Raw genomic sequence first — 27,436 nt, 5'->3', positions numbered from 1 at the left:
GCAACCTCTGGCTCCTGGGCTCAAGAGATTCTCCTGTCTCAGGCCCAGTGTGGTGGCTCACGCCTGTAATCCCAGCACTTTGGGAGGCTGAGACGGGCGGATCATGAGGTCAGGAGTTTGAGACCAGCCTGACCAACATGGTAAAACCCCATCTGTATTAAAAATACAAAAACTAGCTGGGCGTGATGGCATGTGCTTGTCACACTTGTAATTCCATCTACTCAGGAGGCTGAGGCAGGAGAATCACTTGAACCTGGGAGGCGGAAGTTGCAGTGAGCCGAGATCGTGCCATTGCACTCCAGTCTGGGCAACAGAGCGAGACTCTGTCTCCAAAAAAAAAAAAAAAAATTCTCCTGTCTCAGTCTCCAGAGTAGCTGGGACTACAGGTGCACACCTCCACACCTGGCTAATTTTTTGTAGAGATGGCGGGGTCTCACCCTGTTGCCCAGGCTGGTCTCAAACCCCTGGTCTCAAGATATCCTCCTGCCTCAGCCTCCCAAAGTGCTGGGATTACAGCAAGAGCCACTGCACCTGGTCTTGCTTACTTTTAAATAAGCAGCCATCAGTGATTTTCTCAAGCTGTTAAGCAAAAATGCAGAACACAGTTTGCCTGTTCCTTAGTTTGGAGATTTTGTCTTTAACAACTTTCCCCAGTTCCCCAGTTTCTTCCTGCCTAGAGGTCTTCCCTTATACCTGACCTGTCTTCACTCCTGCTGCAGGCAAACCAGTCCTAGCAAAGGTCACTTTTTTGTTTGTTTGAGACGGAGACTTCCTCTGTTGCTCAGGCTGGAGTGCAGTGGTGGGATCTCGGCTCACTGCAAACTCTGCTTCCCATGTTCAAATGATTCTCCTGCCTCAGCCTCCCGAGTGGCTGGGACTACAGGCACACACCACCACGCCCGGCTAATTTTTATATTTTTAGTAGAGACAGGGTTTCGCCATCTTGGCCAGGCTGGTCTCGAACTCCTGACCTCAGGTAATCCGCCCGCCTTGGCCTCCCAAAGTGCTGGGATTACAGGCATGAGCCACCGCGCCCGGCCAACAATGCTAATATGTTTTATGAGCATGGACCCGATCTTCCAATCTGAAATAGAATTTCAGTCCTCCCTTACTTTGTATAGTTTTTGGCTCTATAAAATTTCCATACTTTCTTTATTATGTATCCTGTCCCTTCCCCACCGCAAAATGTAAATTTGGTAAGGAACTTTTGATTTGTCCTCTGCTATATCCCAGGGACGGAAAGCAATGAGCACACATTAGGCATCCATTAAATTAATTTCACTTGTTGAATGAATGCGTGAGCGAAGCACTCACAGACTGACCATCAGGGGGCGTCAGAGAAACTGGATAGAGGCGAAATGAAGAAAAAAGAATTACCCCGAGTTTTCAGGTATGGTTCCGCGAGGTTTGAACTCGCTCGGCCACCGTAGTGCTTAGAGGCCGAAAAAGTACAGCCCCTTCCGGGCTCCGCGGTACGGGAAGACAGCTTTGGGATGTCGGAAGATCCTAGAGGTCCCAAGGTAGCTGACTTGCGAAGCTGAGGCTCCAGCCGAGGGCTCCAGGCCTCTGACCGGCCCAGCAGTGAGCGCGGCTGCCCGACGCTTCAGGGCCGGGAGCAGGGAGCGTGAGTCGCCATGGCGACGCCGGCGGGTCTGGAGCGCTGGGTTCAGGACGAGCTGCACTCGGTGTTGGGGCTGAGCGAGCGGCACGTCGCCCAGTTTCTGATCGGTACCGCACAGCGCTGCACCTCGGCCGAGGAGTTCGTGCAGCGCCTACGAGACACTGATACCTTGGATCTCAGTGGGCCGGCCCGGGACTTCGCCCTGAGACTCTGGAACAAGGTGTCGGCAGGGGTGGGGAGGGGCCCTGTGATTTGTCCCGGTGAGGCTGGCCTAACGGTCCATCGAGAAGTTAAGAAAGCTCAGTTCACAAGCACTTATTCTTTGTCCGTTGTCGCGTAGGTACTGTGCTAGCTGCTGGACGCCCAGCTCAGTGGAGAAGATTGAGGAGGGCTTAGGTGTGTCGGGTTAAGCGCAATAGAACGGTGTTTCTCGAACTCTTAACATGCATCCAAGGCTCTTGTTAAAATGCAGATTGCGATTCAGTAGGGATCTTAGTTTCTGCATTTCTTTCTTTCTTTCTTTCTTTTTTTTTTTTTTTTTTTTTTTTTTTAGAGACACAGTCTCGCTCGCCCCGTCGCCCAGGCTGGAGTGCGGTCGTAAGATCACGGCTCACTACAGCGTCGACCTCCCTGGCTGAAGCGACCCTCCCACCTCATCTTCCTAGGTAGCTGGGACTACGGGCGCGCGCCACCACCCCCGGCTAATATCTTTTATTTTTATTTTTATTTTTAGAGATGAGGCCTTGGTGTGTTGCGCAGGCTGGTCTCTAACTCCTCAGCTCAAGCAATCCTCTCTCAGCCCCCTCAGAGTGCTGAGATTACAGGCGTGAGCCACCATGCCCGGCCCCCCTCATCTTCTGAACTTCCTTTCAGTCGTTTAATTAACAGAGGGGGCCGGGTGCAGTGGCTCACACCTGTAATCCCAGCACCCCGGGAGGCTGAGGCAGGAGGATTACTTGAGCCCAGGAGTTCGAGACCAGCCTGGGCAACCAGGCGAAACCTTCCTACAAAAAATTTAAAAATTAGTTGAGCGTGGTAGTGTGCACCTGTGTTTCTAGCTACTTAGGAGCCTGAGGTGGGAGGATCCCTTGAGCCCAAGAGGGACAGAGTGAAACCCTGTCTGTAAAAAAAAATAAAAAACCCCATTCAGGATGATGAAGATGGGGTGAAGCCATGAGGAAGAAAGAGAATGAATGCTGGTTAGCTGGTTTAAAACTAAGTAATTGTGCCCGGGTGCGTGGCTCATGCCTGTAATCCCAGCACTTTGGGAGGCTGAGGCGAGTGGATCATGAGGTCAGGAGTTTGAGACCAGCCTGGCCAACATGGTGAAACCTCATCTCTACTAAAAATACAAAAATTAGTCGGGCGTGGTGGCATGTGCCTGTAATCTCAGCTACTTGGGAGGCTGAGGCAGGAGAATTGCTTGAACCTGGGAGGCGGAGGTTGAAGTGAGCCGAGATCACGCCATTGCCTGGCAGTGGGGCCGGGCGGCGGGGGCAGGAAAGACTAAGTAATTGCTTAAATTAGGAACAGAGCTAAGTGGGAGGGCAGAGATCAGGAGTTGCTCAGACCTCCTTATCTTCCCCTCTACTGACAGGTACCACGAAAGGCAGTGGTAGAAAAGCCAGCTCGGGCAGCAGAGCGAGAGGCCCGGGCCCTGCTGGAGAAGAACCGATCTTATAGGTTACTGGAAGACAGTGAAGAGAGCAGTGAGGAGACTGTGAGTAGGGCTGGAAGCAGCCTCCAGAAGAAACGTAAAAAGCGGAAACACCTCAGGAAGAAGCGTGAGGAAGAAGAGGAAGAAGAGGAGGAAGAGGCTTCTGAGAAAGGGAAGAAGAAAACAGGGTAAGTCAGAAGCAGGGTGAGAGAGGATGGGGCAGGCTGAAGTGTTCTCTATGCCCTTATTTAATCCCCTGGATGGGCTGCAGGGGGAGTAAACAGCAGACAGAGAAGCCAGAGTCGGAAGATGAGTGGGAACGGACAGAGCGTGAACGCCTTCAGGACCTGGAGGAGCGTGATGCCTTTGCTGAGCGGGTTCGACAGCGGGACAAGGATCGGACTCGAAATGTCCTGGAACGGTCAGACAAGAAGGTGAATAGGAGCAGCATGTTCTGTAAATCCCCAAGATCCCAGGGTGAAATCTGAGGTTGGCTGTGAGTGCCGAGATAGTGATCTCTGGGAAGACAAGGGGCTGTCTCTAGTGAGATGTTCACCTCTGTGGTGAGAGAAGCCCTGTGCATCCTGTGGCTAAGACAACTGTCTGCTGTACCTGCAATCAGAGAGATTCCTCACTGAGAGGGGACATTTTTTGTGTTAGGGTGCATCTGAATGATCCTTGTGATTCTAGAGGGGAGCAGCTGTCAGTGTGGGGGCTCTTTGGCCTCACACCCCTACATTCTTGTTTTTTTTCTTCTAGGCTTATGAAGAGGCTCAGAAGCGCCTCAAGATGGCCGAGGAAGACCGAAAGGCCATGGTGAGTCCCAGGGCCTAGGGAGCCAAGATCAGAAGACAAAAGGAAAGACTTTCTGATAGAGTGTATAGGGAGAGAGGATACAGAGGAAGCACAGTGTGGATGCTGATGGGGTGGTCAGGTTTCTAGAAGAGGGGCTTGGTTGTTAGGAGCCAGCTGAGGATAGACTTATGTTGTTGAGGGAAGGATCCCTCTTAAGTTGTAGGGGGAAGGAGGCTACCCGTAAGTCCTCCTTGACTCTTAACTTTAGGATCAAATATACTCTATTAGTGAATGAAATTGTGAGCTTTCCCTATTCCTGAGTCCTAATGAGATATGAGGCAGCTGGAATGTTGTCAAGCAGGTTGCTGGAGGGCAAGGGCAGGGCAGCAGTCCCACTGTACAGGGATGTGCTGACCATTCAGCTTAGGCACACCATCTCCAAATACCTTCCCACCACCTAATTCCTGCACCCCTTATGTGGCTTTGTGATCTCCCTGTGTCTTCTCACTGGACAGGGACAGAGCCCTTGTAATTCATAAACTGGACTTTTTATGGTGTGGAACTGGGTAGGGTAAGCTGTTTTCCAAAGGCCTGGTCTTGTCAAGTAAAGTCACACTTAGATTCCCCAATACCCCAATAGAATTTTGAGACTCTTGAAGTTCCTTTTTTTTTTTTTTTTTTTTTTACCTTTTTTCTTTTTTTTGAAATGGAGTCTTGCCCTGTCACCGAGGCTGGAGTGCAATGATGCGATCTCGGCTCACTGCAACCTCTGCCTCCTGAGTAGCTGGGATTACAGGCGCACACCACCACGCCTGGCTAATTTTTTGTACCTTTAGTAGAGATGGGGTTTCATCATGTTGGCCAGGGTGGTCTCGAACCCCTGACCTTGTGATCCACCTGCTTTGGCCTCCCAGAGAGCTGGAATTACAGGCGTGAGCCACCGTGCCCAGCCTTCTTTTTATTTGTTTTGTTTTATTTTTTATTTTTATTTATTTATTTTTGAGATGGAGTCTCACTCTGTTGCCAGGCTGGAGTATGGTGGTGCGATCTCAGCTCACTACAACCTGTGCCTCCCTGGTGGAGGAATCAAGCGATTCTCCTGCCTCAGCCTCCTGAGTAGCTGGGACTACAGGCCTGCACTACCACACTCGGCTAATTTTTTGTATTTTTAGTAGAGGAGATTTCATCATGTTGGCCAGGATGGTCTTGATCTCTTGACCTTGTGATCTGCCCGCCTTGGCCTCCCAAACTGTTGGGATTATAGGCATGAGCCACTACGCCTGGCCCTTTTTACTTTTAAAAATTTATTTATTTTTTTTTTGAAACAGAGTTTTGCACTTGTTGCTCAGGCTGGAGTGCAGTGGCATGATCTTGGCTCACTGCAACTTCCACCTCCCGAGTTCAAGCGATTCTCCTGCCTCAGCCTCCAGAGTAGCTGGGATTACAGGCATGAGCCACCTCGCCTGGCTAATTTTGTATTTTTAGTAGAGATGGGATTTCTCCATGTTGGTCAGGCTGGTCTTGAACTCCTGACCTCAGGTGATCCACCTGCCTCGGCCTCCCAAAGTGCTGGGATTATAGGCGTGAGTCACCGCGTGCCCGGCCAACTTTTGGAGTTCTAAGAATGGCCTACTGGTTCCCAGGTCTCTCCTGACCAATTTATCTCATATCTCTTCCTGAAATTGACTGTGGTTAGGCTTCTGGGACATCTCAGTGCAGTTGTAGTGGTGGTGATGTTACTGTTTTGGCCTGAATTTAATTTTTCGGGTTTTTTTTTTGAGACAGAATCTCGTTCTGTCGCCCAGGCTGGAGTGCAGTGGCATGATCTCGGCTCACTGCAACCTCCGCCTCCCGGGTTCAAGTGATTCTCCTGCCTCAACGTCCCGAGCAGCTGGGACTACAGACATGCACTAGCATGCCTGGCTGATTTTTGTATGTTTAGTAGAGATGGGGTTTCGCCATGTTGACCAGTCTGATCTCAAACTCCTGACCTTAGGCGATCCACCCCCCTCGGCCTCCCAAAATGTTAGGATTACAGGCGTGAGCCACTGTGCCCAGCTGTAATTTTTCTTTTTCAATTACAAAAATATTTAAGCACATAGGGAAGTTGGAAGAATAGAACAAAGAACACTCATAGACACTATTCAGATTGAAAAATGGTTAATACTATGGGTAGTATTTGCATTGTAATTGTAAATGTGGTATGTTTTTTCTTTTCAGACCATTTAAAAGAGTCTTAGACATCATGGCGTTTTATCTCTAAGTACATCAGTGTGTACCTGCTAAGCATAAAGATATTGTCCTCTAAAATCAGAATGCTCTTGTCACAGTCAGGAAGTTGAACAGTAATTCTTATGTATCGACTAAGATCTCTCTACAATAAAAGATTCCCTCATTACCCTCAAAATAACTTTAATGACTGCTTTTTCCTAACAAGAATGCAGTCAAGGTTCATGCATTGCATTTGGGTCTTAGATGTTAAGTTTGTTTCTCTCTCTGTCTGTCTCACCTTGCAGTGTCCTACATTCTGGATTTGCCTGATTCTTATCTTGTGGTGTTAAGTACTTCTCTGCCCTGTGCTTTCTTTAAAGCAGGAATTGGGTCTAAAGCTTGTTGACACTCAGATTAAACAGTTGTGGCAGGAACACTTCTTGGGCGGTGATGTGCACTTCATATTATGTCATATCACGGGGACATACTATCCAGTTGTGTATCTATCTATTAGTATTAATATCCTTTCTACCAATAGCCTTTCATCAAATGCTTTTAGAAGCCACTGGTAATCCTTTCCTGAACATGTTATTTTTATTGGGGATTGCAAAATGGTGATTTTTTTTTTTTTTTTTTTTTTTTTTGAGACAGAGTCTCGCTCTGTCGCCCAGGCTGGAGTGCAACGGTGTGATCTCGGCTCACTGCAAGCTCTGCCTTCTGGGTTCATGCCATTCTCCTGCCTCAGCCTCCTGAGCAGCTAGAACTACAGGCACCTGCCGCCACGCCCGGCTAATTTTTTGTATTTTTAGTAGAGATGGCGTCTCACCATGTTAGCCAGGATGGTCTCGATCTCCTGACTTCGTGATCCTCCTGCCTCAGCCTCCCAAAGTGCTGGGATTACAGGCGTGAGCCACCGCGCCCGGCCGAAATGGTGATTTTTTGATTCTGTCATTCCTGTTACGTGTATTGGCTAGAATTTGTCTATAAAGAAGAGCTTTTCCTCAACAACTAGGAACAAGCTACAGTTCCTTCTTAAAAAGGGTAAATGTTTGTTTCCTTTTAAATACGAATTTTTAGAGTAAGGAGTTTGGTGTAACAGTCATTTCACTGGTGACAGATTTTTTTCCCTTGTTTTTTGTTTGTGTGTGTCACATTGGACTCATGAATTTTTATTTTTCAGTATTTTATAATCTCACATTATTCTTTTTAATGCTCAAATGGCTCTGATTTTTTGCCCATATTAAAAAAAAATCTATCTGTCTCTTCCATGGAAGGAATATTTGACTGTGGTACCCAGATTAGGTCATGATCATAAACTGCATTTTAAGTCTTTACAGAACAAACAAGAAAAGCCAAGCAACTAAATAGAACCAGGCCCCTTAAGGGTAGAACAGCAGAGGGGCTTTTTTTTAAAGATGCAGTTTTGTTCTTGTTGCTCAGGCTGGAGTGCAATGGCGTGAGCTAAGCTCACTGCAACCTCCGTCTCCCGGGTTCAAATGATTCTCCTGCCTCAGCCTCCCGAGTAGCTGGGATTACAGGTGCCCACTACCATGCCCAGCTAATTTTTGTATTTTCAGTAGAGACGGGATTTCACCATGTTGGCCAGGCTGGTCTCGAACTCCTGACCTTAGGTGATCCACCCGCCTCAGCCTTTCAAAGTGCTGGGATTACAGGTGTGAGTCACCACGCCCACCCAGCCACCAGAGGGGCTTTGACCTTGCAGTAGAGGAAGTTGTGATCACAGAGAGGATGATGTCATAGTGGGAGGACTCCTGGCAGGAAAGGGCCTTATAGATTATTGCCAGTTTTCTGCTGTCATCCATAATGTGTCCTGAAAAGTTTGTATCAAAGGTAAATGTGTAGAAACTAAGTGACACACAGCATGGTGAAGAGAGGTTAGTACCAGAAAGCCAAACATCCCTGATTACATTTGCCTTACAGAAACACTCTGATGCTGTAGTCCTAACTTTTTATAATCAGTTTTTCTCCCTTCCTCAAACTACAGTCATTCTGTTTAAGACCAAAGAACATCTAACTGGGGCTGAAGATTGCCTCCTGTTGGCCCCCTCACTGGTTTCTATCTTTGTCTGAATTGTTTTCGGTTTGAGTCCTGTGCTTCTAAATGCTGGATTAGCCTTTTATTTTCCCCCTTTCCACTAATTTGAATAAAATGGCAAGAGTAAAATATAAGCTACGCAGACATCTCCCTAGTGTATCTATATTAACAAAGATGATAATGCTGCCTAAGAGGACTTTCCAGCTGGATTCTGCTGCAGGAAGATACGATGTGGGGTCAGCATGTAGCATCCAAAGAGGCCCAGATTTGAGTATGTCATTGTTTTGGTTGTGTATTGCAGAGGGAAGGTAGAGGGTGCATCCTTAGGTTCTCATGCCTGCCTGTCAGGGGATTTTTCCCTTGTAGGGATTGGTAGAGAAAGGGGTTGCTCCTCCAGCAAGATGAGGATTCGACTGTCCTTTCCCAACTCAGGTCCCTGAGCTGCGGAAGAAGTCTCGCCGAGAGTACCTGGCTAAGCGGGAGCGAGAGAAGCTTGAGGACCTGGAGGCGGAGCTGGCTGATGAGGAGTTCCTTTTTGGGGACGTGGAGCTGAGCCGGCACGAGCGGCAGGAGCTCAAATATAAGCGGCGAGTGCGGGATCTCGCCCGGGAGTACCGGGCAGCTGGGGAGCAGGAGAAGCTGGAGGCCACCAATCGCTACCACATGCCCAAGGAAACCCGAGGACAGGTGAGGCGAAGCGGCGTCTGCTTCAGCCTTGGTCCCCAAGACAAGTTGTGGGGAAGGCTTCAGGGGATTGGGCAACACGTGGGTCATCCCCTTTCTTGCCTTGCCTTTCCCAATGGGCAGTGGGCGGGGGTAGTAATGGGAAGAGGGGAGAGGGCAGAGAGGACATCCTGTTTTTGAGTCTTCACATATCCCCTCTCTCTGTAGCCAGCCCGAGCTGTGGATCTAGTGGAGGAGGAATCAGGAGCCCCTGGGGAGGAGCAGCGGCGCTGGGAGGAGGCGCGGCTTGGGGCAGCGTCCCTGAAGTTTGGGGCCCGAGATGCTGCCTCTCAGGAGCCCAAGTATCAACTGGTGCTGGAGGAGGAGGAGACCATTGAGTTTGTCCGGGCCACTCAGCTCCAGGGTGATGAGGTAAGAGGGGAGCTGGGAGACATTCTGAGGAGGACCCGAAGCGAGCTATTTAGCTCACACCTCCTTCTCTTTCCTTAGGAGCCGTCAGCTCCACCCACTTCAACTCAGGCCCAGCAGAAAGAGTCCATCCAGGCCGTCCGCCGCAGCCTCCCAGTGTTCCCATTTCGAGAGGAGCTCCTGGCTGCTATTGCAAATCACCAAGTCCTCATCATTGAAGGCGAGACAGGCTCAGGGAAGACCACCCAGATCCCGCAGTATCTCTTTGAGGAGGTACAGTCATCTCACCCTTCAGCTTGCCAGGGCACCTGGCATCAATGTCCTCATTCCTGTCAGAGCTTCTTTTACATTATATTTTTAGTAGTCACTTACCTATCTTTTCCACTAAATTGTGAAATTCTTGAGAGTAAAGACCATACCCTTTTCACATTTCTGTTCTCACTTCCTGCATTCATTTCATTCAGGTTGGAAGGACGGGTAGATGGATAGGTGGAGTGAGACGTGTGTAAATGTGGACCTCCCTATGCTCCAATGTGGCCAAAAAACAAGGAGTTAAAGGACTATTTTCCTGCCTTTTTGTTAGTTTTTTTTTTTTTTTTTTTTTTTGGAGACGGAGTCTTGCTCTGTCACCCAGGCTGCAGTGCAGTGGTGCGATCTTGGCTTACTGCAACCTCTGACTCCTGGGTTCAAGGAATTCTCCTGCGTCAGCCTTCAGAGTAGCTGGAATTACAGGCATGCGCCACCACACCTGGCTAATTTTTTAGTAGAGATGGTGTTTCACCATGTTGGCCAGGCTGCTCTCGAACTCCTGACCTCAAGTGATCCAGCCACCTCAGCCTCCCAAAGTGCTGGGATTACAGGTGTGAGCCACTGTGCCTAGCCCCTGCCTTATTTTGGAGACAGGCTCTTGCTCTGATGCCCAAGCTGGAGTGATGTGGCACCATCATGACTCACTGCAAACTGGGACTCCTGGGCTCAAGAGATCCTCCCACCTCAGCCTCCTGAGTATCTGGGAGGTGCACACCACCATGCCCATATTAAACATTTTTTGTTTTTTTTTGAGGTGGAGTCTTGCTCTGTCACCAGGCTGGAGTGCAGTGGCGCGATCTTGACTCACTGCAACCTCCACCTCCTGGGTTCAAGTGATTCTCCTGCCTCAGCCTCCTAAGTAGCTGGGACTACAGGTGCGTACCACCACACCCAGCTAATTTTTGTATTTTTAGTAGAGATGGGGTTTCACCATGTTGGCCAGGATGGTCTCAATCTCCTGACCTCGTGATCTGCCCACCTCAGCCTCCCAAAGTGCTGGAGTTACAGGTGTTAGCCACTGTGCCTGGCCTGAAATTTTTTTTTTTTTTTTTTTTTTTTTTTGAGACAGAGTCTTGCTCTGTTGCCCAGGCTGGAGTGCGGTGGCATGATCTTGGCTTACTGCAACCTCTGTCTCCCAGGTTCAAGCGACTCTCCTGCCTCAGCCTCCCAAGTAGCTGGAATTACAGGCATGCACCACCATGCTCGGCTAATTTTTTGTATTTTTAGTAGACGGGGTTTCACCATTTTGGCCAGGCTGGTCTCGAACTCCCAACCTCAGGAGATCCGTCTGCCTCGGCCTCCCAAAGTGTTGGAATTGCAGGTGTGAGCCACTGTGCCTGGCCAAAATTTTGAATTTTTAATTTTTTTGTCACACTATGTTGCTCAGGCTGGTCTCGAACTCCTGAGCTCAAGCCATCCTCCCACCTCAGCCTCCCAAAGTACTAGGATTACAGGCATGAGCCACTGTGCCCAGCCTTCCTGCTTTTTTACCTTAGCTGGCTCTGCCTCAGCTAATCTGTTCTTTTCCAGCTCAAGTCTAGCAGAGTCATGAACTTAATTACCCAGAGCTGGGTGAGGACCCCCTTTGAGGGCCCTAGGTCTGTCATCCTATCTATTTGCCCTTCTTTTCTGGTTTTCAGCATCTGTCTTTTCCTCCTTTTCTCCTGCCTGGTTTTTACAACTTCTTTCTCTGAAATGTACCTGGTCCCAGGGTGCATATTTAGTAAAGGGCAAACTTCTTCTTTTTTCTTTGTCATTCAGGGTTATACAAACAAGGGTATGAAGATTGCCTGCACCCAACCCCGGAGAGTGGCTGCCATGAGTGTGGCCGCCCGAGTGGCCCGGGAGATGGGTGTGAAGCTTGGGAATGAGGTGAGATTTCTAGGGAACTGGGGGGTAGAGTCTGGGGTCTGTGACTCAGTCTACAGTTCCCTCAGGTCCCTACAGCAGAAGTCTTGGTGCTGCCCCACTTCACCTTTCCCCAAGTTCCTTTCAGGGCACACCAGCCCACACTTGGTTGCTAATGGTTCCCTTGACCAGGTTGGCTACAGCATCCGCTTTGAGGACTGCACATCAGAGCGAACTGTCCTCCGCTACATGACAGATGGGATGCTTCTCCGGGAGTTCCTCTCTGAGCCTGACCTGGCGAGTTACAGGTATCTCTAATCTCTGGCCTTTCTCTCCCTTCTTCCCACCCAGCCAAGTCAGCCATTGTCTTCTGATTAATCCACCCGTTCTTGAATCTTTGTGGTTCAAATGGTCCTTGAACTGACCTCCAGGTACCACGGAGATGGGGCTGGAGGACAGAAGAGATTGTAGAGAAAGCCTCTTCTTTCCCCATTCATCTCCAGGGTTTAGAAAACAACCAGGATAGCAGAGCATTGCTGCCGAGACTTGAAATGCCGTGTGAAGACCATTTGAAAACACTTGGAATGCTCAGCTCAGAGGGAGAAATGGGAAGCATCCTGGTTCCCTCTAAATATGTGAAGGCTGTTACATGGAAAGAAGGATCAGATTGTTTTATGTGACCCTACACGACATAGCTAGGAGCCATGGGGAGGTTACAGGGAGACAGATTCCAACTCAATACCAATGGCTGAGTAACCCTCAGAGTGGTGGAGATTGCAGGGCCTGTCAGAGTGGTTGGATCCTGGGTCTTGGCCCTCCACACAAGTCTTGGGTAGCTTGGTCTGTGAATAATGAGCTCTTAGTGCTGGAAATGGCCAAGCAGGGGTTGGTTAAACATGTGTTGAGGGGGAAAAGGGATTCATGAATGTAATGGGAGTGGGGTCAGGCCAGCTGAACAATATGTGCCTTTTTGACTCTTCAGAGGCTGTGAATTTCTGGTCCTGGAAGATCACAGTGGAGCAATTGGACAGATAGGATTTTATCCTTCATATCCCTTGCAAAAAATCTCTAAGAACCCATGGAAAGCCAGCCAGCGCAAGAGTGTCTGATGCAGATGTTTTTGCCCATCGAGCCAGCCTGCTTTGTGGAATGGCTGGGGACTTCACCATCACAGTTAGGGTTAGGCACAAAATGTTGAGGTCAGGGAGGTGGGTAGTGAAAGATGGGGATGAGTTCCTGGGACTTGGCTGCCACCCAGAAAAGCCAAAGAACAAAGAGAAAGAAGGTGTCATGCACATAACTGAGGAGGAAACCAAGGAGCATGCAGAGTCCTGTGAGAGTTGGGGTAGAAAGGCTTAACTTGCTCCTGTCTCCAAAAGAAGAAACAGTCAAGAATGATGCCAGCAGCAGTTGTCCCACAGGACACCAGGAGCTTCTAGGCTATTTGAATCACAGCAGCTCAGGTCTATTACCCCCAGTCAGCCTTGCTGGCCCACCCTTATTGAAAGGGACCCTGCCTTCCACTTTTTTTTTCCTTTAAAACGTATCAGCCGGGCGCGGTGGCTCACGCCTGTAATCCCAGCACTTTGGGAGGCAGAGGCAGGCGGATCACGAGGTAAGGAGATCAAGACCATCCTGGCTAACACGGTGAAACCCCATCTCTACTAAAAAATATAAAAAATTAGCGGGGCGTGGTGGCGGGCACCTGTAGTCCCAGCTACTCAGGAGGCTGAGGCAGGAGAATGGCGTGAACGCAACCCAGGAGGTGGAGCTTGCGGTGAGCCGAGATCGTGCCACTGTACTCCAGCCTGGGCGACAGAGCAAGACTCTGTCTCAAAACTCCGTCTCTACTAAAAATACAAAAAATTAGCCAGGCACAGTGGCAGGCGCCTGTAGTCCCAGCTACTCGGGAGGCTGAGGCAGGAGAATGGCGTGAACCCAGGAGGCGGAGCTTGCAGTGAGCTGAGATCATGCCACTACACTCCAGCCTGCAACAGAGCAAGACTGTCTCAAAAAAAAATCCTTCCACTTTTTCTTTTTTCTTTTTTTAGATGGAGTCTCGCTCTGTCACCCAGGCTGGAGTGCAGTGGCACGATCTTGGCTCACTGCAACCTCTGCCTCCCGGGTTCAAGCGATTCTCCTGCCTCAGCCTCCCAAGTAGCTGGGACTACAGGCGTCTACCACCACATCTGGCTAATTTTTTTTGTATTTTTAGTAGAGACGGGGTTTCACTGTATTGGCCAGACTGGTCTCGACCTCCTGACCTTGTGATCCACCTGCCTCAGCCTCCCAAGGTGCTGGGATTACAGGCGTGAGCTACCACCATGCCCAGCCTAAAACATATCCTTCAACTTTTTCTAGTAAGAGCAGCTGCTGAGTCTAAGCAGACTCTTGACTGAACTAGAGGGTATTGCTAACTTGTCCTGGCCTCAGTGTGCAGCCTCTACATCTTGTCTCCTATTGTCTGCTGAGGCTGGGATAGGTTGCGGATCATGGGGCCCTGGCCTTCTCTGACTTTCTGTTGCTCTACATAAGTGGGATGGCTGACTTCTCCTTAGAGCCCCCTCCATCAACAGTCATTCTTGAACTCTTTGTGTCCATTACTCCCCTCTCATCCAGTTAACCCTGGTGTCTGATACTGCATTGCCTAGCGCTCTTCCCTCATTGCTCTCCTATTCCCTCCCCAGCGTGGTGATGGTGGATGAGGCACACGAAAGGACCCTACACACAGACATTCTCTTTGGATTGATCAAGGATGTTGCTCGCTTCCGACCTGAGCTCAAGGTCCTGGTGGCTTCAGCCACAATGGACACTGCCCGTTTTTCCACCTTCTTTGATGACGCCCCTGTGTTTCGAATCCCCGGACGCAGGTTTCCTGTGGACATCTTCTACACCAAGGTGCCCCCTCAGGGAGGATGGGCTTAAGTCTGTGGCAGAAAAGCTGAGGCCTTTGGAGAAGGTTATCCTGTGGAGGGAAAGATGGAATGGAAGGTTCAAAGGGGAACTAGGATAAAGTGTATGTTGAATTGGGAGGAGAGGAAAGGTTTGCCTAAGCAGGTGGCCCTCCTGTGACCCCATCTCTTTCTGCTCTCCAGGCTCCAGAGGCTGACTACTTGGAAGCTTGTGTAGTATCTGTGTTGCAGATCCATGTGACCCAGCCCCCTGGGGATATCCTGGTGTTCCTGACAGGACAGGTGCCTGACATGGTGGGGAGAGGGGATGATGTATCCCAGGGGAAGACAGGGCCGGCATGTTGGCCTTCTGTGACTCTGGGACCCCTGCTGCTCTCCCTACCCTCTATCCAGGAGGAGATTGAGGCTGCCTGTGAGATGCTCCAGGATCGCTGCCGCCGCCTGGGCTCCAAAATCCGGGAGCTCCTGGTGCTGCCCATTTATGCCAATCTGCCCTCTGACATGCAGGCCCGTATCTTCCAGCCCACACCACCTGGGGCACGAAAGGTCAGTTGGAGAAACCCACACTCTTCACCCCTATGCTTCCCACTACTAGTAGTGAAAAAGCTGTGTGCCTGCCCCATGCAAGGTGAGTCCTGCGCACTGCTGCACACAGCTGAGGAGCAGCCAGTCCCTTGTTCCTGGGACTGAAGAGAGGAGAAATATGGTGTGAACCAAGAGAGAGCCAAATATGTGATCTGGAAAGTATGCACATAGATTCAGTGGAGAAGGGAAGTCCTTGATGTGCCAAGAGGTGGGATTTGATATGGACCTTTAAGAGAAATGGCTGAGGTCAGGTGCGGTGGCTCACGCCTGTAATCCCAGGACTTTCGAAGGCTGAGGTGGGCGGATCACTTGAGGTCAGTAGTTCGAAACCAGGCTGCCTAACGTGGTGAAACCCTGCCTCCACTGAAAATACAAAAATCAGCAGGGCATGGTGGCGTGCGCCTATAATCCCACCTGTTTAGGAGGCTGAGTCATGAGAATCGCTTGAACCCGGGAGGAGGAGGTTGCAGTGAGCTGAGATTGTGCCACTGCACTCCAGCCTGGGTGACAGTGCGAGACTCCATCTCAAAAAAGAAAAATGGCTGAGAAGTTATCAGAGGAAGGCCCAAGATATGTTTGAGGTCAGAGTGTGAGCTAGTAGGCTTAGTGGGAGGTTCATGTGGTGAAGGAGTAGGAGACAAGGCTAAAAACAATTTGGGGCTAAGATTAGGGAGGGCCTATTGATGACAGGAAAGTTTGGACTTTATTTATTTTTCTTTTTTGAGACAGAGTCTCGCTCTGTTGCCCAGGCTGGAGTGCAGTGGCAAGATCTCGGCTCACTGCAGCCTCCACCTCCCAGGCTCAAGTGATTCTTGTGCCTTAGCTTCCCAAGTAGCTGGGATTACAGGTGTGTACCACCACCCCAAGCTAATTTTTTTTTTTTTTTTTTTTTTTTTTTTTTTGAGATGGAGTCTCACTCTGTCGCCCAGGCTGGAGTGCAGTGGCACCAACTCTGCTTACTGCAACCTCTGCCTCGCAGGTTCAAGCAATTCTCCTGTCTCAGCCCCCCAGTAGCTGGGATTGCAGGTGCCCTCCACCACGCCTGGCCAATTTTTTGTATTTTTAGTAGAGATGAGGTTTCGCTGTTTTGGCCAGGTTGGTCTCAAACTCCTGACCTCAGGTGATCTGCCCACCTTGGCCACCCAAAGTGCTGGGATTATAGGCGTGAGCCACCATGCCTGGCCAACACCCAGCTAATTTTTAGTAGAGATGGGGTTTCGCCATGTTGGCCAGGCTGGTCTTGAACTCCTGGACTTAAGTGATCCGCCCGCCTTGGCCTCTCAAAGTGCTGGGTTACAGGCATGAGCCACTGTGCTTGGCGAAGTTTGGACTTTAGACAGCTGAGTAGCAGTCAAAGGATTTTGAGCAGAGATATAACTTTCATTCAACAAATATTTAATGAGTTCCTTCTGTGTGTCAGGTACACAGGGGTTGATGATACAGTGATGAACAAAACAAAGTCCCTAGCCTAACAAACTTGCACTTGTGGTCTATCGGGGAAGCAGTGGTTGCATAAATACATATTGTCAATTTGTGGCCAGTGCTATGAAGAGATACAAGGCAGCATAGTAGGATAGAACTTGACTCTGTGGGGTGGGAGTGAGGACTGGCATGAAGGTATTTTCCTTGGGGTGTAGGGAGGGCCTCTTCAGTAAGGGGAAAGTGGAATAGAGACCCAAACCAGGTGAGGGAGGGAGCCAGGCTGATATCTGGGAGAAGAGTATGCCAGACAGAGGGAATAGCTGATGCAAATGATCCAGTGAGGAGTGCACTTACTTGGGCAGAGCAAAGCAGTGTGTGGGAGGAGTGAGGGAGGTGGTGGAGTGCTAGCAGATGAGGTCAGAAAGGCAGCCGGGGTAGGTGATCCAGGCTTTTAAGGGGCTTGGATTGAATTCTAGAGTAGGATAGGAAGCCACTGAAGGATGGGGAGTGATGTGACAGGTTTGTATTTTAAAAGGACCATCCTGGATGCCATGTGACAGAGGCTAGGAGCAGAAGCAGGGATACATGTTAGGAGGCTCTTACAGGAAGTGTTGTGTGAAGATGAAAGCGGTGATGGGGAAGATGGGGCAGGAACTTGAACACCCCCATTTCCCATCTCTGGAAAAAAAAAAAAACGCTAAATCCTCTTCTCCATTTCCTTTCCTCCTATGGCCCTGCTGACTCCCAGCCCCCACTTCCCTGTCCCCTGTCTTCTGGCCTTGTCCCCTGCTCCTGACCTTGGATACTACTAATTCCCTCAGCTCCTGCCCCTTACTGCAACTGCTTCACTACTCCTAACTTTCCAAGATTACTTTTTCTGGGTAACTAGGTAGGTGGGGTCACTGGGTGACCCCATATCCTATCACTCAGGTGGTTGTGGCAACGAACATTGCTGAGACATCACTCACCATTGAAGGCATCATTTATGTGCTGGATCCAGGGTTCTGTAAGCAGAAGAGCTACAACCCCCGCACAGGCATGGAATCGCTCACTGTCACACCCTGCAGCAAGGTCAGCCTGGGGATGCATGGGAGTGGGGGAGGTGGAGATGGCCCACAGAGAAGGTCCAACTCAGAAGCAGGGTGGGGGCTTCCTAGGGAACCGGGATGAGCAGTTTGCATCCTTCCAGATTTCTTGCATAAATACTGCCTTTTTCTTTTCCCTGACCAAATTGTCAGCCAGCCTGTTCCCCTTTCTTTCCAGGCCTCAGCCAATCAGCGAGCTGGCAGGGCAGGTCGGGTGGCTGCAGGGAAGTGCTTCCGCCTGTATACCGCCTGGGCCTATCAGCACGAGCTTGAGGAAACCACAGTGCCTGAGATCCAGAGGACCAGCTTGGGCAATGTCGTGTTGCTGCTCAAGAGCTTAGGTGATTGGGCTACCTGAGAGAGGAGGGAGGGGCTGGAGTCACTGTCCTTTGAAAGGACTCTGTTCCATCCATCACACCTCTTTCTAGGGATCCATGACCTAATGCACTTTGATTTCCTGGACCCTCCACCATATGAGACACTGCTGCTGGCTTTGGAGCAGCTGTATGCTCTGGGAGCCCTCAACCACCTTGGGGAGCTCACCACGGTGAGTCGGGGGGCAGCATGGGTGGGGGCAGGATGATAGGGGTCAGGATGGCTCCAGGGACCCCTGTAGTAGTAGTGGGAAACCTGAGGGAGGACTGGGCTCAACTCTCTCTCTCTTCTCCTTAGTCTGGTCGAAAGATGGCAGAGCTGCCGGTGGACCCCATGCTGTCCAAAATGATCTTAGCCTCTGAGAAGTAAGCCCTCGCCTCCACCCGGGCCCCCAGCACACAAACAGGCCAGGCCTCCTCTGTCTCCGGGGTCCCCTTTGTCTGTCTTTTTCTGTCATCATACTATCCCTTAACACATAATAAAGTATTAGATAACTCTGATTGCCCCCTTTTGAGGCCCACAAGGGTAAGACACTTGATCCTATCCTTGATTCCACTGTGCCCGGCCCCTTGAGGAACTTACTTGTTCCTAAGGTTTCCAACTAGAACATTTAGATGTAGCTGTGGAGGGATGACCTTTAAATGCCATTCCTCTGCTGTCAGAGATCTTTTCCAAATGCACATAGTGAATGCACACTTTCTGCAGAAGCCTCAGAATTCCCCAGTGTTTCCTGCTCCTGCCTCCATGGATGTCCCTCCTTTGTGACTGTGTTTCATCTATGGCCCCTACCTCCTTGACCCCCAAGCTGCTGCCAGAATCTATCTGCTGGCTGCTTTGTAGCCATTATGCCAACCAGCCTTCCCCACATGAGGAAACATCCATCACACAGTGATCACTCCCCACTCCACCATATCTGTTCCTATGTGTCTTGCTTTGAACTCATGCTTTCCCCTTCCTGTCCCAGGTACAGCTGTTCAGAGGAGATCCTGACAGTGGCTGCCATGCTCTCTGTCAACAACTCCATCTTCTACCGACCAAAGGACAAGGTCGTCCATGCTGACAATGCCCGTGTCAACTTCTTTCTCCCTGGCGGTGACCACCTGGTTCTGCTAAATGTTTACACACAGGTCACTGGGCTTGGGTGAGTGGGAATGAGAGACACTGGGGGACTTTAGTCCTGCTGTATACTTAATTATCTCTCCTTTCTTTTTAACTGTCTTCCCAGTGGGCTGAGAGTGGTTACTCTTCCCAGTGGTGCTATGAGAACTTTGTACAGTTCAGATCGATGCGCCGAGCCCGGGATGTGCGGGAACAGCTGGAAGGGCTCTTAGAACGTGTGGAAGTTGGTCTCAGTTCCTGCCAGGGGGACTATATCCGTGTACGCAAGGTCAGCATTTCTTCAGCCTCCTGCTTTCCACCCCCAGTACCTTCCCAGGAGCAAGCTTCTCTGGGGGCATGCAGCATTTCCTCCAGCGTGAGAGCATGCCCTCTTCCCCTTGTGTATGACGTGTCCTCCCAGGGCCCTTTCTTCCCCAGACCACTGAAGGTTCATTCCTGGGAAGTTCTTCATGCATTCCTTACCTCTCTAGTTTTCCTGAAGCCTGAACTAAAAAGGTAGTGCATTCTTAGGGTCCCCAGATGTCTGCCTTTTCCATTGATTTTCTTTCCTGCCCGCTCCTTAGGCCATCACTGCTGGTTACTTTTACCACACGGCACGGTTGACTCGGAGTGGCTACCGCACAGTGAAACAGCAGCAGACAGTCTTCATTCATCCCAACTCCTCCCTCTTTGAGCAACAGCCACGCTGGCTGCTCTACCACGAACTTGTCTTGACCACCAAAGAGTTCATGAGACAGGTGAGGAGAACATCCTGTGCCCACGCAGGTGGAGACTATGTAGAGAGATGGTGTCCTGGCAAGCTAAGAACCCAGGTTTAAGTTGCTGGGACTGGTACAGAAAGAGGAAGGTAGGGTAAAATAGAAAGACATCCTTTGTTTTTTTTTGTTTTTTTTGAGACGGAGTCTCACTCTGTTGTCCAGGCTGGAGTGCAGTGGCGCAATCTAGCCTCACTGCAACCTCTGCCTCTGGGGTTCAAGAGATTCTCATGCCTCAGCCTCCCAAGTAGCTGAGATTACAGGCGCAAGCCTCCACGCCTGGCTAATTTTTGTTATTTTTAGTAGAGATGAGGTTTCACCATGTTGGCCAGGCTGGTCTCAAATGCCTGCCTCGGCCTCCCAAAGTGCAGGAATTACAGGTGTGAGCCACCATGCCCAGCCCAAAGACATCCTTTCTAACAGGTGTGTCAGCATCTTCCAAGATCTGAGAACTAGACATTTATTCAATAAATATTTGAATGGCTACTGTATAGGTGCTGGGGCTATAATGAAAAAGCAGAGTCTCTGGTCTCACAGAGTATAGTCTTTATGTTCTAGGCTTTTCTTTTTTTTGAGAGAGTTCTGTGCTGTTGTAGCCCAGGCTGGAGTGCAGTGGCACGATCTCAGCTCATGCAACCTCCGCCTTCCAGTTTCAAGTGATTCCCCTGCCTCAGCCTCCAGTGTAGCTGGGATTACAGGTGCCCACCACCACGCCCAGCTAATTTTGTATTTTTAGTAGAGACTGGGTTTCACCATGTTGGCCAGGCTGATCTCTTACTCCTGACCTCATGATCCGCCTGCCACGGCCTCCCAAAGTGTTGGGATTACAGGTGTGAGCCACTGTGCCTGGCATGTTGTTCTAGACTTTTCTTGGGAATAGCTTATTTGGTATCTTGAATAACATACAGAGGTGTATCTGCCCTTTGGGTATATAATAATAGAGCCAGGCACCTTTACCCCTAGCCCTGCAGTCAAAGAGGAAAGATAACTTTTGACCATACACGTAAGGATCTAGGTTGGGGCTGGGCATAGTGGCTCATTTTTGTAAACCATCCCAGCACTTTGGGAGGCCAAGGCAGGATCCTAGCACTTTGGGAGGCCAAGATCAGCCCAGGCAACATAGTGAGACCCCAACTATACAAAAAATTAATGGTGCACTGTGATGTGTGCCTGTAGTCTCAGCTACTTGGGAGGCTGAGGCAGTAGGACTGCTTTGAGCCATGATACGCCACTGCAGTCCAGCCTGGGCAATAGAGCAAGACTCTGTTTCAATTTAAGAAAAAAAAATAACAACAAAAGATCTATGTTGGAAAGAAGGGAACTCCATTGATCTTTTCTTTCTCCTAGGTACTGGAGATTGAGAGCAGTTGGCTTCTGGAGGTGGCTCCCCATTATTATAAGGCCAAGGAGCTAGAAGATCCCCATGCTAAGAAAATGCCCAAAAAAATAGGCAAAACACGAGAAGAGCTAGGGTAAGAGAAGGACGTAAACAGAACCTGACACCAGCTCCTTTTCCTTCTATACATTATTTAATACCTATTAAATAAAATTATTTTTGGAATAAAGCTTGTGGGAACATTTGGGATCTAGAGAAAGTGATATGTGAAATTCTATCTCATATAGTCAGTTAAACTTTATTATTTACAAGTTAAATTACACAGCAGCTTTACACAGCATGAGATGGAAAGGAAGGAAGGAGAGAAACGAGGAGAGGAAGCTGGCTCCTGAGATTCTTGGCTGCCTCCACCTCCTTCTCTTGGGCGTAGCAGTCTTCAGTGCTGCCTCCACTCCAAAGTCAAGGATCAGGGCTTGGAACACAGGTTTAAGTCAGGTTCTGGCTCTGATAGCCCCAGGGCCACCAGGGCTCCCACTAGCAGCTTCTTCACAGGCGTTGGAGGTGAGTGTGAAGGCATCAGCTGCAGGGAGAAAGGTTAATGCCAGTTGGGGGAGGCACACACATGTTCTACGCTTTACCCCACCCAGCCCTACCTAGGACTCACTTTATCTAGACGATGGCGACAAATGAGGCCACTGGAATTCAGGTAGAAAGTGGAGTAGGCATCATAGGTCCTGGGGAATAGAGGGAGGCTTACTGAGGGAGAAGGTGACTGGTCCCAAAGCTGAATTCAAGCATTTGTTTAAACGAGTAGTCCCTAAATTCTGCTACATATTAGATCACCTGGGCAACTTACAAACATCTCAGTGCTTAGGTTGTGCCCTGTCTCAATTAAATCAGAGTGTTTGGTGTCAATATTTTTTAACGATCCTTGGGCATTTCTACGGTGCAGCAGTTTGGGAACTGCTGGTTTAAAAACTTATATCCAATGTTTGTGGCTGAGCCTAACAATTTATTGGGATTCTACTCCCAGGCAGAAATTTACCAGGTTGTAAGGCTCAACATATGAGACAGGACTTTTCATTTGTTCAGTACTTTTGTGTGTGTGTATGTGTGTGAGACAGGGTTTCACTCTGTCACCCAGGCTGGAGTCCAGTAATGTGATCACGGCTCACTGCAACCTCAACCTCCCAGGTTCAAGTGATTCTCTCATCTCAGCCTCCCAAGTAGCTGGAACTACAGGTGTGTACCACCACACCTGGCTAATTTTTGTATTTTTTTGGGTTTTACCATGTTGGCCAGGCAGGTCTCCAACTCCTTACCTCAAGTGATCCGCCCACCTCGGCCTCCCAAAGTGCTGGCATTACAGGCATGAGCCACCACACCCAGCCTGTTCAGTAAGTATTTTGAGTACCTACCATGTGCTAGGCACTGTATAGGAAGAAACTGAAGCTCAGAGGTTTTTCTAATATACCCAGTCTCTATTTTTTTTTTTAACATTAACATGAACTAAACAGGATCCCTGTCCTTAAACAGTCAAGTGAGGATAGGTCAAGGGTTGTCTGGGAGACTAGATCATCTGTAATCTCAGCACTTTGGGAAGCTAAGGCAGGTGGATCACCTAAGGTGAGGAGTTCGAGACCAGCCTGGCCAACATGGTGAAACCCTCTGTCTACTAAAAATACAAAAATTAGCCGGGTGTGATGGTGTGCCTGTAATTCCAACTACCCAGGAGGCTGAGGCTGGAGAATTGCTGGAAGCCGGGAGGCAGAGGCTGCAGTGAGCTGAGATCACGCCACTGCACTCCATCCTGGGTGACAGAGTGAGACTCCGTCTCAAAAAAAAAAAAAAAAAAGGAACTGATTATAGTTTGGGTCCTTTCTCATTTCTCTCTTACCGGTAATGCTCGTCTTTGTCACGCTTGTAGAACCGCAAAAAGAGCAAGTGGACGGGCAGCCCTACAAGCCGCCACCGGGCTTGCAGGGTCCAGTTCTCAGGGTGGCGGGTCAGCTGTAGAACCTCCAAACGAAGGTGTGCAAAATAATTCCAGGCCAGGAAACGGCAGAGGGTCAGTGAAAGAATGTACCATGTCCGGCCCCTGTGAAGAAGGGATGGGAAAGAAATCTCATGATGGCAGAATTAGAAAACCAAACTGGCTTCTGTCTAAGGAATGGGGAACAGCTGTGAGAAGCAGTCTAGGAACTTCTCTGGGAAGTGAAAAGGGTCATGTATATACCTTTGGGTGCTTTTCCTCCCCAGTGCCCTACCTGTGCCCCAATTCTCACTTGGTACGTATGTTGAGGATCTCATTGATGAATTCCACATCCAAGGAATACAGACTGTAGTCGTGGGACTGAAGGAAGAGCTTGGGAAGCTAGGTGGAAGAAGATGGCATCAACCCAGTGGGAAAGAAAAGATAATCCTATTTTTCAGTTTTCTAATTTTTTTTTTTTTTTTTGAGACGGAGTCTAGCTCTGTCGCCCAGGCTGGAGTGCAGAGGTACAATCTCGGCTCACTGCAACCTCCGCCTCCCAGGTTCAAGCGATTCTCCTGCCTCAGCCTCCCGAGTAGCTGGGATTACAGGCACCCACCACCATGCCCAGCTAATTTTTGTATTTTTAGTAGAGACGGGGTTTCACTGTGTTGGCCAGGCTGGTCTTGAACTCCTGACCTTGTGATCCGCCTGCCTCGGCCTCCCAAAGTGCTAGGATTATAAGCGTGAGCCATGTGCCAGGCCCAGTTTTCTATTTTTAAGGCCTCCTTACTCCCATCTTGGAGTGAAAGATCTCATCCCATGATTAACCTCCCTTAACCCAAAATGAGGAACATCATTTTCTTTCTTTCTTTTTTTTTTTTTTTGAGACGGAGTCTTGCTCTGTTGCCTAGGCTGGAGTGCAATGGAGATATCTCCATTCATTGCGCCTCCTGGGTTCAAGCGATTCTCCTGCCTCAGCCTCCTGAGTAGCTGGGATTATAGGCGTCTGCCACCACGCCTGGCTGATTTTTGTGTTTTTAGTAGAGATGGGGTTTCACCATGTTGGCCAGGCTGGTCTTGAACTCCTGACCTCAGGTGATCCACCTGCCTAAGCCTCCCAAAGTGCTGGGATTACAGCACTTTGAGCCACCGTGCCTGGCTGGAACATCATTTTCTCAGGAAAATGTTTATAATATATTTCTATGCCTGCCTCATGGTTCCAAAAAAGAATCCAGTTGACTATCCCTGTACGTCCAAGGATTACCCACATCCTTCCCACTGTAGATGAAGGCCACTTTTGCACTGACTTACCTCTTGTCTCAGTCTCTCATACATGACAGACAGATGTTCCTCCATACTAGGATCTCCTGACGGGGTGGCAGGGGAAGGGTGGGCAGTTCCAGGGACTTGGAAAGGTATCCAAGCCCCAGGATAGGGGCAGGGAGGTCCCTCAAAAAGGCTTCTAAGCCCATCCAGGCAGCCACTATGCAACTCAGGTCCTGGTCCCTCCTCCCCCTTTCCTGGAGGGAGAACCACCCATGCTGAGCTGAGGGCCTGGATCTGAGGGAGAGGTAGTGGGGGAACCTGGGGAAGACGCTGGGTGGGAAGGCGTGGGGGCAGGGGAGACCAGAATAGAGGAGAAGATGGGGAAGTGGTTGTCGTGGAGTGGGGCCAAAGGGGTGGGAATGGTAGAGTCCCTGGATAAAGCTGGTCCTGAGGAGAAAGAACAAAAGAGAGAAAGATAAGAATCCACTTGTCTAACACCCCTTGATCCCCTGGATGCTCAACAGGCTTCCAATACCTATTCCTCCTGACAGAATGGATGGAATTACTATAGGAAAAAAGGGATGGATTCATCTCCATCTCTACTGAAAACAGGAGGAAACCATTTTATTTTATTATTTATTTTGAGATGGAGTCTCGCTCTGTTGCCAGGCTGGAGTGCAGTAGCACTGCAACCTCCGCCTCCCGGGTTCAAGTGATTTTCCTGCCTCAGCCTCCTGAGTAGCTGGGACTACAGGCGCGCGCCACCATGCCCAGCTAGTTTTTGTATTTTTAGTAGAGACGGGATTTCACCATGTTAGCCAGGATGGTTTTCATCTCTTGACCTCGTGATCCACCCGCCTCTGCCTCCTAAAGTGCTGGGATTACAGGCGTGGGCCACCACGCCCAGCCGAGCAAACTGTTTTATGTGATATAAATACCGGCACCTCCCAAAAACTAGCAGACATCTTTACTTTTTTTCTTTTTTTGAGACGAAGTCTCACTGTCGCCCAGGCTGGAGTGCATTGGCGCGAACTCGGATCACTGCAACCGCCGCCTCCTGGGTTCAAGCCATTCTCCTGCCTCAGCCTCCCGAGTAGCTGGGATTACAGGCACCCTTCACCACGCCCGGCTAATTTTTGTATTTTTAGTTACAGATGGGGTTTCACCATGTTGGCCAGGCTGTTCTCGAACTCCTGACCTCAGGTAATCCGCCCACCTCGGCCTCCCAAAGTGCTGGGATTACAGGCGTGAGCCACCGCGCCCGGCCCAGTGTTGGAATCTTAAAGAAATGTGGCCGGGCGCGGTGGCTCACGCCTGTAATCCCAGCACTTTGGGAAGCCGAGGCGGGCGGATCACGAGGTCTAGGAGTTCGAGACCAGCCTGGCCAATATGGTGACACCCCATCTCTACTAAAGATACAAAACAATTAGCCGGGTGTGGTGGCGGGAGCCTGTAGTCCCAGCTACTCGGGAGGCTGAGGAAAGAGAATTGCTTGAACCCAGGAGACGGAGGTTGCAGTGAGCCGAGATGGTGCCAATGCACTTCAGCCTGGGTGACGGAGCAAGACTCCATTTCAAAAAAAAAAAAGATTCCAACACTGGGGGCAGTTTCACCTCTCTTATCGCAAGAATCATGTAAGACATACTTGATGAGTGAACGAATAACAGGTTTTATTGTACTGTGGATTAAATGCTGTGGCCTGTACATCTCCATGATTAAGTGTGCGAGGCAAATGTACAGACAAAAAAGAATATCCAGCTGAAGCTAGGAATCTGAATTCTAATTCTATCATGTAACTTTAGGCATTCTCATTCCCTATGCCTCCGCTTCCTACAAATGTCCTATAAATGAGAACAATAAAGCCTCACTGGGTTATGAGGCCTATATGAAATAATGAATGTAAACAAAACGTAGCGACCTAGAAAGCAGTACATAAATGGAAGCTATTATCATTTCGGGCCCCTCTAATGACAGACACAACCTCAGGAGACAGTTAAAGTCTGGCCTTCACTCTCCTGGGTTTACCGACGTTGAAACTGCAAGGGGAGGTCACCCAAAGTTAGGCCTCACCCGAGTCCCTCCGCTCCCAAGGAACCCCCCAGGGGATCGTCTCACTGCAGGGAAGGCGAGCGGACCGCTCGGGTACCTCGGTCCCCGATGGTGTCCTAGAGGCGCCGTCTCTGCTGGGGGCGTGGCCATCTTGCCAGCCCGGGCGCAGGGGCCCGAACCAGGTGCACACTGGCCGGCCTTCCTGCCAGGACCGCTCTCCGAGTGCAAGACGGGCGGGCTGCTGAGGGCGCCCCGCGGGTCTGGTCTGGGCCGGGGAACTCCGGGACGGCGCCGCAGCAGGGCTACGAATCTCTCGGCCCCTGCCCTTCAAATCACCTCTAGGCACAGGTAACCGCGGAGAGTCGGGCGCAACGCAGACGCGCCCGCTGCCTGGCCTTGACCCCGCCTGACCGCCCTCAAACCTGGGAGGACCGACGTCCTTGCGCGACAGGCCCGGCAGCGCCTCCCTCCCGCTCCCGCGACCCCTAGCCTGTCCACGCGCTGCAGGGCACAGGTGGGAAGGGGCGGCGGGTGTCTCTGCGCCTGCGCGGAACCCAGCGCGCGCTCCGCCCCACGCACCGGCTTTGAGGAGGGTCTCTCCCCGCCCCCTCTCCTCCCTCCCGCTTCTCCTCCGCTCTCACCTGGGGTCGAGCCTGGTAGGCGCGTAGGCAAGGGCCGAGACGCCGGGCCGCACCCCGGCTGGGCTGGTACATGATCTTCCGGGAGTGGAGAAGGAGCCTCCTGAGTCCGACCTCCGGCCTCCTCACAGCGGTGAGCGCGCCCCGGAGCCGGCTTCGTGAAGGGGAAAGGAGGCCGGGGCGGGGTGGTGGGGGGGAAGGGGCTGAGGGAGGGAAACGGAGATGTCCCGCGCTTGCGCACTGCAGGCTCGAGGGAAGCGGCTGAAGCGCTCTGTCGGCTGTAAGCGCGCCTGCGCCCGCGGGCTCGGAGACTGCCTGAGTGCGCTTGCG

General features: G+C 50.4%; 2 protein-coding genes across 3 annotated transcripts; one reads left to right on the top strand and one right to left on the bottom strand.

The window, feature by feature from the left end:
• Positions 1–1,414: 1,414 nt before the first annotated feature.
• Positions 1,415–21,407, top strand: DHX16 (DEAH-box helicase 16). Of its 2 annotated transcripts, XM_003807345.5 has the most exons (20): positions 1,415–1,841; positions 3,219–3,466; positions 3,550–3,712; positions 4,038–4,094; positions 8,773–9,027; positions 9,232–9,435; positions 9,514–9,705; positions 11,503–11,613; positions 11,782–11,897; positions 14,277–14,487; positions 14,685–14,783; positions 14,895–15,047; positions 17,439–17,579; positions 17,772–17,934; positions 18,022–18,140; positions 18,266–18,333; positions 18,933–19,095; positions 19,194–19,355; positions 19,651–19,824; positions 21,190–21,407. In XM_003807345.5, the coding sequence occupies exons 1-20, from the start codon at positions 1,635–1,637 to the stop codon at positions 21,316–21,318; spliced, it is 3,135 nt and encodes a 1,044-aa protein (XP_003807393.1). In that variant the 5' UTR covers positions 1,415–1,634; the 3' UTR covers positions 21,319–21,407. The 2 variants fall into 2 exon arrangements, with proteins under 2 accessions (XP_003807393.1, XP_034817587.1); XM_034961696.3 differs by lacking the exons at positions 1,415–1,841; positions 3,219–3,466; positions 3,550–3,712; ... (4 more) ...; positions 11,503–11,613; positions 11,782–11,897 and adding an exon at positions 12,116–12,768.
• Positions 21,408–21,460: 53 nt separating this feature from the next.
• C5H6orf136 (chromosome 5 C6orf136 homolog) lies at positions 21,461–27,411 on the bottom strand. Its single transcript, XM_003807351.7, is given in 8 exon segments — positions 21,461–21,758; positions 21,843–21,912; positions 23,076–23,276; positions 23,464–23,552; positions 24,465–24,866; positions 26,566–26,855; positions 26,858–27,104; positions 27,107–27,411. Coding segments are annotated over 8 exon segments (1,488 nt in total). The 5' UTR covers positions 27,182–27,411; the 3' UTR covers positions 21,461–21,644.
• Positions 27,412–27,436: the final 25 nt, after the last annotated feature.

Source organism: Pan paniscus, chromosome 5, assembly GCF_029289425.2.
Source record: "Pan paniscus chromosome 5, NHGRI_mPanPan1-v2.0_pri, whole genome shotgun sequence".
NCBI classification, from domain to species: domain Eukaryota; kingdom Metazoa; phylum Chordata; class Mammalia; order Primates; family Hominidae; genus Pan; species Pan paniscus.
This window is presented reverse-complemented; position numbering and strand designations above follow the sequence as displayed.